General features: G+C 43.1%; 1 protein-coding gene across 2 annotated transcripts in view; it reads left to right on the top strand.

Moving 5' to 3' along the window:
- The window catches only part of LOC311008281 (talin-2), an 83539-nt gene that overhangs the window by 53669 nt on the left and 16477 nt on the right, over positions 1–13393 (top strand). For both annotated transcript variants that reach the window (XM_084001811.1, XM_084001812.1), the window contains exons 19-34: positions 1014–1181; positions 2013–2147; positions 2472–2631; positions 3962–4128; positions 7572–7700; positions 8345–8458; positions 8568–8681; positions 8939–9073; positions 9486–9614; positions 9756–9858; positions 10604–10812; positions 11894–12013; positions 12246–12443; positions 12563–12702; positions 13037–13130; positions 13235–13324. In XM_084001811.1, coding sequence (XP_083857937.1) covers positions 1014–1181; positions 2013–2147; positions 2472–2631; positions 3962–4128; positions 7572–7700; positions 8345–8458; positions 8568–8681; positions 8939–9073; positions 9486–9614; positions 9756–9858; positions 10604–10812; positions 11894–12013; positions 12246–12443; positions 12563–12702; positions 13037–13130; positions 13235–13324 — 2205 coding nt within the window. The remainder of the gene's footprint in view (positions 1–1013; positions 1182–2012; positions 2148–2471; positions 2632–3961; positions 4129–7571; positions 7701–8344; positions 8459–8567; positions 8682–8938; positions 9074–9485; positions 9615–9755; positions 9859–10603; positions 10813–11893; positions 12014–12245; positions 12444–12562; positions 12703–13036; positions 13131–13234; positions 13325–13393) is intronic.

Here is a 13393-nt window from a genome sequence, read left to right on the forward strand (position 1 = left end):
GCAATATGGAGGGAATCTGTTCCTATTTTAAGTTTTTCTTTCATGTAGCTCATACTTGGCTGAATCACGATTATTATTGTAATAGAATGTTTGCTGAAGCTTGTACATAGATCAAATCACCACTACTTTTCTTACGGCCTGTCCTTCACATGCACTGGACAGTATTTTAAAGTATTTACTAATGATGAGTTGTACATATGTGCGGTGAGTAGATGTGTGTAGTTTTTTTTTTTTTTTTTTTTTTTCTAATGTTTGGCTAAATTTTGGCAAGAGAAAACCTGCATCTGAATGCATGAGTTGCTATGGGTACCCGACCCGTGATTCCCCATTTACAGCCATGCCCACTTTGTGATAAGCCCATCCCAGGTTGCCAGACTATCACAGTGCTGTCACATTGAGACAGACAACCATTCAGGCTCACATTTGCAAATACAGAGATTTCAATTAACCTCTAGAGCATTTGGACTGAAGTCTTTGGACTGTGGAAGGAAGCCAGAGAACCCACACTGAAACAGTGAGGACTTGCAAACTCCACACAGAACATCGACCAGGCACCCACTTTCACAATTTATTTTAATTGATACACACACTGCTGAGCTGCCTCTTAAATTAATCTAGTTTCCTAGCTTTCAGATGATGTATACCACGTCTATGTGCCATCTACTGTTGAGCTGCTATCACCTTCTTTTTCTACCTTATAAAAAATAGTGGGTCTTTAAGGGTTAATGAGATTGGAGTCAATGATGTAATGTAGAATTAGCAAACACCATTGCTTTTCCCGTTAAAAATGTAATGAGATGCAGTTAAATGTTCTATTTCTGTGAAAAGTTCCCCCAACTCCTCTCATCCCCCCGACACAACCCTATGACACAGCACTATGATTCATATTTCTTTAACCTTTATCTGCATTATTCACAATATTTGTCATCTGTTTATGAGCCAAACATTATAGGACATAGTGCAGTTATATGATGCTTGTTTTAGTTTTCCATCTTTGCCATCCATTGTTGTAGGACATCCTGATGAATCTGGCCAAGGCAGTGGCCAATGCTGCAGCCATGATGGTGCTGAAGGCCAAGAACGTGGCCCAGGTCGCCGAGGACACCGTGCTCCAGAACCGGGTCATCGCTGCTGCCACCCAGTGCGCCCTGTCCACCTCTCAGCTGGTGGCATGTGCCAAGGTACAAGAATATGCTTGACTCATTGTACTAAATAATTGTGTTATATCGGCCCAATTCCCTAAAAAGTAAATTCAATGGATATTGTGGAAGTGCACATTCTGAGATTTCTATATTACGCTGGCAGTGGCATCACTTGGGAAGCCATTGTTAAATCTTTTTGGATGATGATAACTCCCCATTTGCTGTTTTATCTTCTCATCAGTAGACTGTGCAGTGAGATTTGGTAAATAGACTTAAATAACATCCTATTTATCTCGAGTTTAAAACGATATGTTTGCAGAGTGAATATATCAGGGTGCACCAAGGCACCATTACATATCCTGTGCCCGCATCGTGTTTGAATGCCTTTAATTGTACAATCCACGTGCATCTAATTAGTTTAAATGCCCTCCCGGCTCCCAATCAGAGTAGTTGCTGTTACCAGATAACAGATCCTCGCCACTCTGCATGGTAATGTCATGACAACCATCTGCTGAATCCTTTTCCAATTGTTATTTTCCTCTCCTTTCTCTGTTTCCTCTGTTCTCTGTGAGAATGATTTAATGATGTAAAAACTGTTATAGCAGTGGGATTTACTCTCATTTAAAATACATTTGCTGTGTATGTTTGAGTCACATAAGGGAAGTTAGATGGAGATTACCTCTTTTTCTTTTTTACCATTTAGACTAGAGAAAAATGTTTGATTTCTCACATTAACCTTTGCACCATGGGATATCATTGTTTTTCTCTTAGAGATGGAAGAGATTTATTTATTTTTTTTACTTTGGGACCTTTTATGTCCTTTCCTACTTCACCATTTTATTTGTAACACTTTTCCCCTCGTTGTTGTAGGTGGTGAGTCCCACCATCAGTTCGCCTGTTTGCCAGGAGCAGTTAATCGAAGCCGGAAAGCTGGTTGATCGCTCGGTGGAAAGCTGCGTCCAGGCCTGCCTCTCAGCCACAGAAGATGGCGAGCTCCTCAAACAGGTCGGCTTGATTTCATGTTTTGACCAATGGGGCACTGAACTCGTTCCATGCATCATTTCTTGTTTTTTCTCGAAAGTTTTACCCAGAAAAAATTAATTAGCAAATGAGTTCATTTGTTTCACAGAATAATAATTCTCAAGCCTATTTTCCCCCATTTAAACCATTTATTTATTCATTTATATTATTTATGATATTCAGTTTGTGTCCTAACACCCGTGTTAAGGAGCAATAAAGACCCCCCCCCCCCCAGATGGAATAAGAAGCAGGGAATAATGCAGCTTAACACAGCACCAACCGTGATGATGTGCATCTCCTGTGTTGTAGGTGAGTGCAGCTGCCAGCGTGGTGAGTCAGGCCCTGGGAGATCTCCTGCAGCATGTTAGACAGTACACTTCGAGGGGAGAGCCTATCGGCCGCTACGACCAGGCCACAGACACCATCATGACCGTCACTGAGAGCATCTTCAGCTCCATGGGAGACGCAGGTGAGGATGTTGTTTGGAGATGAAAATCTAAGAAAACGAAGCATCTGCATCCAGCCGTTATTAAATTGTTTTAGATTAAATAATTATGTACGGCACCGAGGAACAGTTAATTATTTGCCCGTTAACTGAATTTAAAAAAATGTAAAACGCATCGGTGGTTTAAGCACTTGGTACTTGGTTCAAGAAACTATAAACAAAAGTTGTGAACACAACAAATATACTTATATTGGATTTAATTCAGTCATACTGGTGACCAAAACGTACCACACCTGTCAAGCAAACACTTGATGCCCAAACCATTCTCCCGTCATGCTTTTTTTCGGGCTCCATTCACGTTAAAATTCAGTTTTGCTCTTTCTTAGCCAAATGCCAAATTTAAGTGATGATAAAGCGCATCAACTAAATACAGCATAATGTCAACTTCAAAAGTTGCTTCCCGCATCTCTAAAGTTCCTGCTCTCTGAGCAGATGCCTTCCTTTGTATCGGTCCGTGCTTCATCCCATTTTCTCCTCAGAGAGACTGGCATGATGGCGGTTGCGAGTGGACGGCTGTCAGCCCCGCTGAGGCCACAAAGAAAAGCTGACAGTGATGTTAGCAAGTGACAGCAGAGAACGACAGATGGATACAAAAGATTCCCAGAGAATTTCCAGGGCCGGCAGTCAGCTTAGCCCGAATGGACCAGCATGATAGACAAGTAGAATTGCTCTTTGCTCTGCTGAGGCCTTAAAACATGCAGCTAGATGGCAAACCGCACCTTTGAACCGATGTCATATGTGTCGGGTAGATTGGCAGATTAGCTGATGCATTGAATTATTGCCAAAAAGTTTGTGTGGTCACCAGATCTGATGTACAGTGGTGATTCTTTATTTCATTTTCCTCCGATGCATTATATTTAAACATCCAATGTGCCTCAATATGTACTAAGCAGCTCACTGTTAACAGTCACAACATGAGTCAACGTACTGTCATTTTAAGAAGAAAGCCTTGAATTTCAGATACAAAATGAGATGGTGTTGAATATTTATTTGCTCCACTAGGATTTGCCAGCATTGCATCGTTATACCCATCATGCATGAAAACAGTCATCAAGCATAGTGCGATTATTATTGCAAGAGGTTAAAGAAATTAAGATGTTAGTTTTTTTTTTTTTGTCCTATGAACCCAGGAGGATTTTCATCAAATTGATAGAGCGATGCGGTTAAATGAACACATTGCGGTGTTAATACGCTCAGTCTCTTATTAGTATGACTCATCCATTAATCTAATTTTGTCATATCTCTCCTCCCACTCGCCTCTAAACTCCCTCTATCCTCTGGAATCTGGTTTTAGGAGAGATGGTTCGTCAGGCTCGGGTGCTGGCCCAGGCCACCTCAGACCTGGTGAATGCCATGAGGTCGGACGCTGAGGCCGAGGTGGACGTGGACAATTCTAAGAAGCTGCTGGCAGCGGCTAAATTGCTTGCTGACGCCACTGCGAGGATGGTGGAGGCAGCAAAGGTAAGCAACATGTGAGACACAGAGCATATTATATTAAATTAATTTATTATGTTTGCTTAACTAAAGAGCTGCTTTGAAAATGGGTTTAGTCCAAAACATTCCACCGAAAGAAATATTTTGGGTGAAATTAAAAAAGTTTTAATTAGTGAAGTGACATTTCTTAGGGTGACCTTTACAATGACGGCAAAGGTAACCTTTTAAAACTTTTTTTAATAAAGAAAATAGGACGTGGGCAGATCTTTAATTTTGAAACGCCTGATTTCCAAGGTGTGTTGGTGAAAAGGATTTAATGATAGATTTTTTCAAGCGTTTTCAAATATTGACAAATGATTGATTTTATGGGTTTGCAGATATTTTTTTTTTCTTTTCTAATTAGATTTGTCTGAATACAAAGATCTTAGGTATTACTGAGAAATGTGTTTTTATTTTCAATGATTTACTCTATGTAGCAGCTGCAGGATGTCAGGAATGGGTCAACACATATTTGGGCTTTGCATTATTTGCCATAGAGCATACCAAAGGCCACTTGAAGCTGCCAAACCTTTGAATTAATAGCAATGTTTTTGGAATTATGGTTTTAAACAGCAATGGCCAGAAATTAGCCTATGAAGACATCTGAGCATAAAATAAATAAAATCTAAAAACTAAATTACAGGGTTAAAATATTTCAATCCATGCAGCGTTTAAAGTTCCCCTCGAGTTTCCAGCATAACGTGATTAAGAGCTCAAACTCTCTCTCTCTTCCTGGGCTGCTGGAGGACTCCTTTTCCTCCGTCCAAACTATTTATCTGCCGTCTCTCTGTATCACTCTCATTATCTGTCTGCCGAATCGCACACTGATATTAATAACTCTCCACTTCCACCATGGAAATTAAATGACGCCCTCCAGCTGGTTTGATGGTCGAGTTTGATGCCAGACTTTCCGCCGCCGCAGATGTACATTTATCTGTGTCGGTGGAGGCTGACACTTCACCCGGCCGTTGCCATGGTAACTGATTGATTGAGTGTGCACTGCAGTTGGAGTTTTTGGACTTTATGTTTTACAGCTGACTGTGTTTATGCTCTTTTGATAAAGCCCATGTCCGGTTATGATTTGTTTTAGCGAGACACTTATTTGACATGTATTGTATTTTAAAGGCTAGTTCCCCATTATGAATTCTCTCGCATTTCATATCTTGTCACTTCCTCTGGAAAGCAGCACTTTTTTTGTTGTTGTTATGCAAATGAGCTGTTCAATTTTACATGGTTTCAGCAGTTGCCAACAGACCGATACAGGTGCAATTACTGTCTTGAAGCATTTGACATCTGTGTGCCTTATTCATAGTGATATCTATGTCTGTGGTGACTCTGAGGCAGGGCTCCAGACTAACATTTTTCACTAGGAGCACAGTGGCCCCTAACTTAAAATTTTAGGGGCGCAAGCAGAAAATTTAGGAGCGCACACCGAAATCGACTTGCAAAGTTTTCCTATAATTTTCACTGTATTACTGATAAATGCTTTGACAATAAATGCAGAAACTACAATCTTATAAATTCATATTTTATTGTGCAACAGTTTTAACAACATTAACCAGTTAAACAGGCGTTTTTCGCCACGACCGTCTCCTCACAGTCTGAGTCGGACTCATTCTCGACGTTTGTGTCCTCCGGAACATTGGGCCCTAGTTTCGTGGCGCAGCGCAGGGCGGCGCAGGGTGGCGGAGCCGGCGCAATGCAAGTTTCGACCCGCGCAGCCTTGCGCACGGTCAGTTTGGCAGTTTGGTGGATCGCCTGCGCCAAGATGGGTGTGGCGGCGCAGCAGGGGGAGGCGTCACAGATTCAGCTTGGCGTAGCGGAAGTTTCGTGGCAAAAAGCCTCGCCGAGACTGCGCTGAAAGCTCGCCAGCTCCAACCTGGTCTACTTTCGGCGCAAGGCGTAAATAAAGTCCATTCATTCAATGCGAATCACAGCTGGCGGAGTGGAAGTTTGGCTGACTGCGCGCAGTGCGTACACATCACCGAGACCTCACAGGCAGGTTTCCACAGTTCCAGGCACATTTAAATGCAATAAATAATCACAACAAACACTATTTAATGCAACTAATTGAATCAACACATGAATGTATATCTATATAGATTGTCCCGTCACATCTGACGTCAGATCAAAGGCGGATGGCACGCGTAACGGCAACTCAGCCTCTCGGACCAAAACATCTCCCTCTCTCTCTCTCCTGTTTTTTATAATATGGGCATTGTTATTATTATGATACGCACGCACAGCGGCGGCGCTGCTTCTGTCATCGGGTTGTCAAGTGACGGAACTTGCACTGAACCTCCCCTAACGCATTAAAGGAGAGGAGAGGAGCTCATTTGATTGGTGAAGATCTGAATCGGCTGTATTAATCCCAGTCCACGCCTCGTCTCCTCCTCGTCTCCCACTCACGCCTTCTTCTCCTCCCTCTTTCCCACTTGCGCCGGTGGGCGAGACGGGAGGTGTGCCTGCGCGAGCCTGCGCGGTGCACGAAACTTGCAAAGTCCAGGCGGACACACCCCGTCGGCGCGGCGCAGGTGCACTGAAAGCTCACTGCGCCTGGTCTACGAAACTAGGGCCCATTATGTTTAACACAACTGGGTAGAAAGTACGAGCTGATAGTCCGCTTCGCCGCCATTGTCCATTGTTTTGATGCCGGTATGTGAAATCTGTGGATTCGCGCGATAACCCCAAAGAACCGCCTCTTTTCACATATTAGCCTATCACAGTGGTCATTCGCCCCCCCGCTCTCACGCACATTGGCCAGCCGTCTCCTTTCTTCTTCTTTTGGAGTTAATGTCGGTTGGCAAACCAGCTCATTTTTGCATTACCGCCAACTAGTGGGCTGTAAGTTTGTCAGCAAAAAAAAAAAAAAAACAGCAAATTTACTGGTCGCGCATGCGCGAGTAGATTAAAAATTTACTCGCACTGTCACAGATTTAAGTCGCAAAATGCGACCATTTGGTCGCAGTCTGGAGCCCTGTGAGGGGTTCAACATTTCCTTAATGACACTGGTTTTAAGTAGCACACACACACTCATCTCTCTGTGCATTATAGTAGCTGCATTCATAAGCTGTCTCTCAGACAGCAGGAGACACAGAGGTGTTTATCAGTCTCTGCTGAACCTAGTAAACTTGCACCGCTGGACTCATAAACGGAAAACAAATGGAGCTGCTTGCTAATATGAATAAATAGCATCTCTTGACACTTGGCCTTGAATGAAGAAGGGATGAAGCTGCAGTTGAGTTTTAGTGCAGTGGTTTGAGTGACCACTGATTAGATGCTCTAAAATGACTCGCATGGCTCAACATGTTCATTTAGGAATGATAATGCTAACCCATACACCGGCTGTTTTCCTACCCTGCTCACCTGTCGTCGTGTATTTGCTGATCTGTGTGTGTGTGTTGTGTGTTGTGTGTTGTGTGTGTTCACAGGGTGCGGCGGCGTACCCAGAGAATGAGGACCAGCAGCAGAGACTGAGGGAGGCTGCAGAGGGGCTGCGTGTGGCCACCAACGCTGCTGCTCAGAATGCCATTAAGAAGAAGCTGATTAACAGACTGGAGGTCAGTGATGCCGGCTTAACCTTTAACATACTTTGTCCCAAGAGAAATAGCTCCTTCACGAAGAGGAATGTGAAAGTACTTGCAATAAAACATTATGTTAACACCGAGACCAATCCTAAATACCACCGTCTCTAAAGATTTTAGGACAAAGCCCAGATTTTAGGAAACGTGACTGTCTATCAGTAAGTGGAGGCATCACATGGCACGATCGGCAAGTGATGGATGTTGATGTCAGCAGCATGTCTTTCAACATTAAATGTCAGCATTTCTTGATGGATTCAGCTTCGTTGTAATTTCTTTTATGCGGTTCTGAAATAGGAAAAATAGTGAGTTTTCCTCAAAATGGATCGAAAGGAGCCTCAGGGTTATTTGACTCATAGCTTCAATTTGTCTTCAGGCTAAAATATTAAACGCATTAACAGGTTTAAGCACTTGCTACACACTTTAAATGCCTAAGAGGTTCCTTGTCCTTTTCATAAACTCGACAGGAGATTATTATGAACATCCAGATTCAAAAGCCCACATGTGACCTAAGAAGTCTTTGCTTTAAATGCAGGAGAGACTGATACAGAGACAGGCAGAGAGCTACTGTTGAACCATATCAAACATGCGGATATCTTTTATGAGTCTTTTATATTCCTCAGAATGCTGCCAAGCAAGCTGCTGCTGCAGCCACACAGACCATCGCTGCTGCTCAGAATGCTGCCGCGTCCAACAAGAACACTGCTGCTCACCAGCAGCTGGTGCAGAGCTGCAAGGTGAGGATGCTGGCAGTCGGGTGCCATTTACTTCCTGGTTTGGTCCATTGTTCCTATTTTATGAAGTATTTAAAATGTGTACTTCACAGTATTTTATTTTTGTGCTCAGGCAGTGGCGGACCACATCCCACAGCTGGTCCAGGGGGTGCGCGGCAGTCAGGCCAAACCAGAGGACCTCAGTGCACAACTAGCACTCATCATTGCCAGCCAGAACTTCTTACAGGTGCAGTGCGCACACACACACACACAACACACACACACACACACACACACACACACACACACACACACACACACACACACACAAAATATAACGTTTCTCAGCTTTGCTGGAGGGTAGATTGTAAAAACTTTATTTCCACATCGCTCAGGTTGAAAATGTTCTTGCTGTTGCCAAGAACAACGTATAGTTTTCCATAGTAGTTGCTCGAAGGGAAATATAATTCTTATTTTTCTACTTTTTTCTTTTCCACTCTGCAGCCCGGTAGTAAGATGGTGACCTCAGCCAAGTCATCCGTTCCCACGGTGACCGATCAGGCTGCAGCCATGCAACTGGGTCAGTGTGCCAAGAACCTGGCCACCTGCCTGGCTGAGCTGAGGACGTCTGCACAGAAGGTAGAGCACAGAAAACACAGAGGCACTCACATATGTGGCAGCGCACGCAGGACGTCTGCATTTTACATGCGAAGATAAACCTAATAGAGTGACATCATTCTGGAAAGACACTATGTCCACTAAACATGGTTTAAATCACGGCGCGTGTATTTACTGCTTAGTCCACGTCAGATTTTGCAGAAGTGTAAACTGCACAAAAGTGACATGTAACAAGTTGAATGCACCTTTCTCAAGTATGTTTGTTTGTTTGTCTTGAGTTTAAAATGAGCTGAAACTGACAAAAAATATATATTTGATTATATTATTATATTATTATTATTATTACTACTTACAAATGTGAAACATAAGTTATAAGCCATGTAACTGTGTGAATTGTGATTGTCCTTTATTGAGATGTCCTTTATTTTTCTAGGCTCATGAAGCCTGCGGCCCCATGGAGATCGACTCTGCACTCACAGCCATTCAGACCCTGAGAAGTGAGCTGCAAGATGCCATGCTGGCTGCTGTTAATGCCCAACTGAAACCACTTCCTGGAGAATCAGTAAGAGATGGGGTTTTTTCTAGACCTGTAAGATTCACTCAGGATTCGTTTTTCCAAACCCAACATACCGGAAGCAGGGTCCTCTCATATTTAGTTAGATATAAAGCTGCTGTCTAATTGCCCCCGTTCATTCTGCTTTAGTTGGAGAAGTGTGCTCAGGATCTGGGCAGCACCTCAAAGTCAGTGGGGTCCTCCATGGCTCAGCTGCTAACCTGTGCTGCACAAGGAAACGAACACTTCACAGGTTGGTACTGCTGATGCAACTTCACCCGCTTTTCACTTTTTGAATCAACGTATCTCTTGACTCTTTTGTCTTGTCCATCTTTTGCTGTGAACATGCACAATCTCAACAGCCACCATGAGCATTGATTCCTAAGGTCTTATTCTTCTATGGACTAAATGTGCGTTCACTGCCAGAAACATTTAGCTAGCCTCTTTCTCTTTTTCACATGACTGTGGAATTATACAATTAGAAATCTGTTCATATTTGTTCTATATATTCCTGATGTCACATAGTGCTCTAAATAGTATGATGCAGTCGGACAAGGGGCTTTTTAATATACTAACCTGGAACTTGTTTGTAAAAATGGGTTTTCCACACACTTTTCATTATGTGTACTTGATTGAAATACAGCACATTGTTTCCATAGAACCTGAAATGCTCCTATGGCCTGGAACCTGCTTTACTTTCCTTAAGTCATCTTATTAACTGCTCCATATAACATGCCTTCATTCATTAATTTGGTTTATCCCATCCAACTGATTTGTTGAAAATGAGATGTCCAATTTCTCATGGGACATTTGTTGCCGGTTCCTGCCTGTGGAAAACCTGAGGAAATACTTTCTTTGCAAACAGGCTGGCAGGCCTTAGAATTTTAAAATGAGTACATGACGGTGACATTATCTTGACATAAAAAGATCCATAAGGCCCCCGACATACGTTTTTGATAATAATCTGTACTCTCTGTTACCTCTGGTGCTGTGTGTAGGTATAGCAGCCAGGGAGACGGCTCAGGCCCTGAGAACGCTGGCCCAGGCGGCCCGTGGCGTCGCTGCCTCCACCACAGACCCGCAGGCTGCCGCTGCCATGCTGGACTCAGCCCGTGACGTTATGGAGGGCTCTGCGCTTCTCATTCACGAGGCCAAGCAGGCACTGATTTCCCAAGGAGACGCTGAGAGTCAACAGAGGCTGGCGCAGGTGAGACGGTTCAGCTGGGGATAGTCTTTTCTTCACGTCTGTCCTATTTAACACGATGGGTGACTGTTGATGCTGCAGGCTGGAAGGCTCAGTCCTTCATCTTTCTGTCACACCGCTGCATTAACACCATCTTATATCACTGCGATTCTTCAGTTCCTCATCTTCTCCACCCTCCATTCCAGTTAATTTGAGGACATTTCATATTTTTCTCATCATGTACATGAATGTTTTATTATTACAGTTACATTTTTAGTTCAAGACACATCAAACATGATGCGTCTGAATTTGGACTTTAAAAGAAAGATGATGCTAAGAATTTTCATACAACTCATTGAATTCTCTGTTTTCCATGGAAGTAATGTGACTTTTAAAGGTGAGTAAGTAGAATCTGTTCCTTTTTGTAAGAAGTTCAAACAAGCGTCCAAATTAACTTGAAAGGAAAGTCATCTCTTTTGCCCAATATAGCTTCTATCTTTGCTCAGTATAATTAATATTTTCTTCTGAGCCAGATGAATGACACAATCTGCTCAGGGATACATGAAAGTGAACACCTGTCAAATGTAGCAAGGGACTTCTACAAGAAACCTGGTGGCACATTTATAGGCCAAGTACCTTAATTATTTACATCTTGCCCTCATGTTTTCTCCACAAAATTGTTATGTTTCTAGCAATGCAGGAAAAAACACAAATTAGGTTGTATTTCTTTTCTTTTTTCTTTCTATCTTAAAAAAATACTTTTTTATCTTTTATAATACTTGTTAGAGTTGTCAGCCCTGCTCCAGCCTCTCCGAGACCCTGAATACAGGATAAGCGGCGGACGATGGATGGAATACTTGTTAGAGTACTTTTCAATTTGAAATTGCAATATAAAATGAGGTTAAGAAGGTTTTCTTTGCTTCACTAAGGTCCCTTTCATGTTTCATGTGCTTCTGTTTGGGCCTGTGTGATGTGACAACCTAGTTTGTGATGTGTTGGTGATACAAATTATTCTGCCATGTTCTCTCTCATTTGAATTTCTTTGTGTCTGTGTTTAAATAAAACCCTCCTAACAAGTCCACTGTGGTCCTGCTGTGTGTTCCAGGTGGCCAAGGCTGTGTCTCATTCCCTGAATAACTGTGTCAACTGTCTGCCGGGCCAGAAGGATGTGGACATGGCTCTCAAGAGCATCGGGGAGGCCAGCAAGAAGCTGCTGATTGAAACTGTGAGTTGGGTCTGTGACTCACCAGACCTCTACTGGCAAAATCAGCATCATGTGTGCCTTTTTAAATGCCCCGTAACAAAAAGATCCATGAGGAATGTCCCAGGATAACTGCACATACAAGATGAAAGTGAAATTGACTCAATAGATTATCCACAGTTTACAATTAACTGGCATTGTGGTTGTTGACTTACCTTCTTGCATCATGATCTCCTTCTCCATGTCCTCCCTTCAGATCCCCCCGGTTTCCAAGTCCTTCCAGGAGGCCCAGAGCGGGCTGAACCAAACGGCAGCAGAGCTGAACCAGTCGGCAGGCGACGTGGTCCACGCCTCCAGAGGCTCCAGCAGCCAGCTGGCGGTGGCCTCCGGAAAGTTCAGCGAAGACTTTGATGAGTTCCTGGATGCTGGTATAGAGATGGCTGGCCACACCCAGGTCGGTTTTGTTGGTTGAGAATATTTTTTAAATGCATATCAGTTTACAAATTACCATTCAGATGTGGACACAGTCGGATTTCAGATTCTTGTGTGTGATTGTGTTATGTGTCATTTCAGAAAAAGGACGACCAGGTGCAGGTGATTGGTAACCTGAAGAACATCTCGATGGCTTCTAGCAAGCTGCTGTTGGCCGCTAAAAGTCTGTCTGTAGACCCTGCAGCAGCAAATGCCAAGAACCTGCTAGCTGCTGCTGCAAGGTTTTTATGGTTTTGTTTCTAATATTTCTTTAATACTGCTAGATAGTCCCTTTTTTAAAATGTTTAAGATGCAGCCTGATTAATACGTTGATGGAATGTTCTCTATTACACGAGGAATATTAAACATGTGCTGATGAACTGTATACGCCTGCACACACCACAACAGGCACACAGATGTATACAAGGATGCAAATACAGGATTCATTATTAATGCCGAAAAACCTCCAGTAAATACACACATATCAAAGCCTCCATTACATGCGTACCATACACCATCAATGACTAAGGTGTGATTTATTCATTAAATATTTTGTTTCTCTGTTGTTTGTTCCAGAGCAGTGACTGACAGCATTAACCAGCTGATCACACTGTGTACACAGCAGGCTCCTGGCCAGAATGAGTGTGACAACGCCTTGAGAGAGTTGGAGGTAAACACAACTTTACAACCTTGTGACCAAACGGGGACAATGATGATGATGAGTTTAGGACATTTCTACTAAATCTCTCATTTGGCATTCATCTCATCTCACAGGCTGTAAGAGGAATGCTGGACAATCCCAACGAGCCGGTCAGCGACCTCTCCTACTTCGACTGCATCGAGAGTGTGATGGAGAACTCCAAGGTAGGCCTGCAGATCAATCAGTCGACACACGCACACACACACAGAGCCTAACCATTCCTCTCTTTGTTC

Source organism: Eutrigla gurnardus, assembly GCF_963514095.1.
Source record: "Eutrigla gurnardus genome assembly, chromosome: 1".
Classification (NCBI taxonomy): Eukaryota; Metazoa; Chordata; class Actinopteri; order Perciformes; family Triglidae; genus Eutrigla; species Eutrigla gurnardus.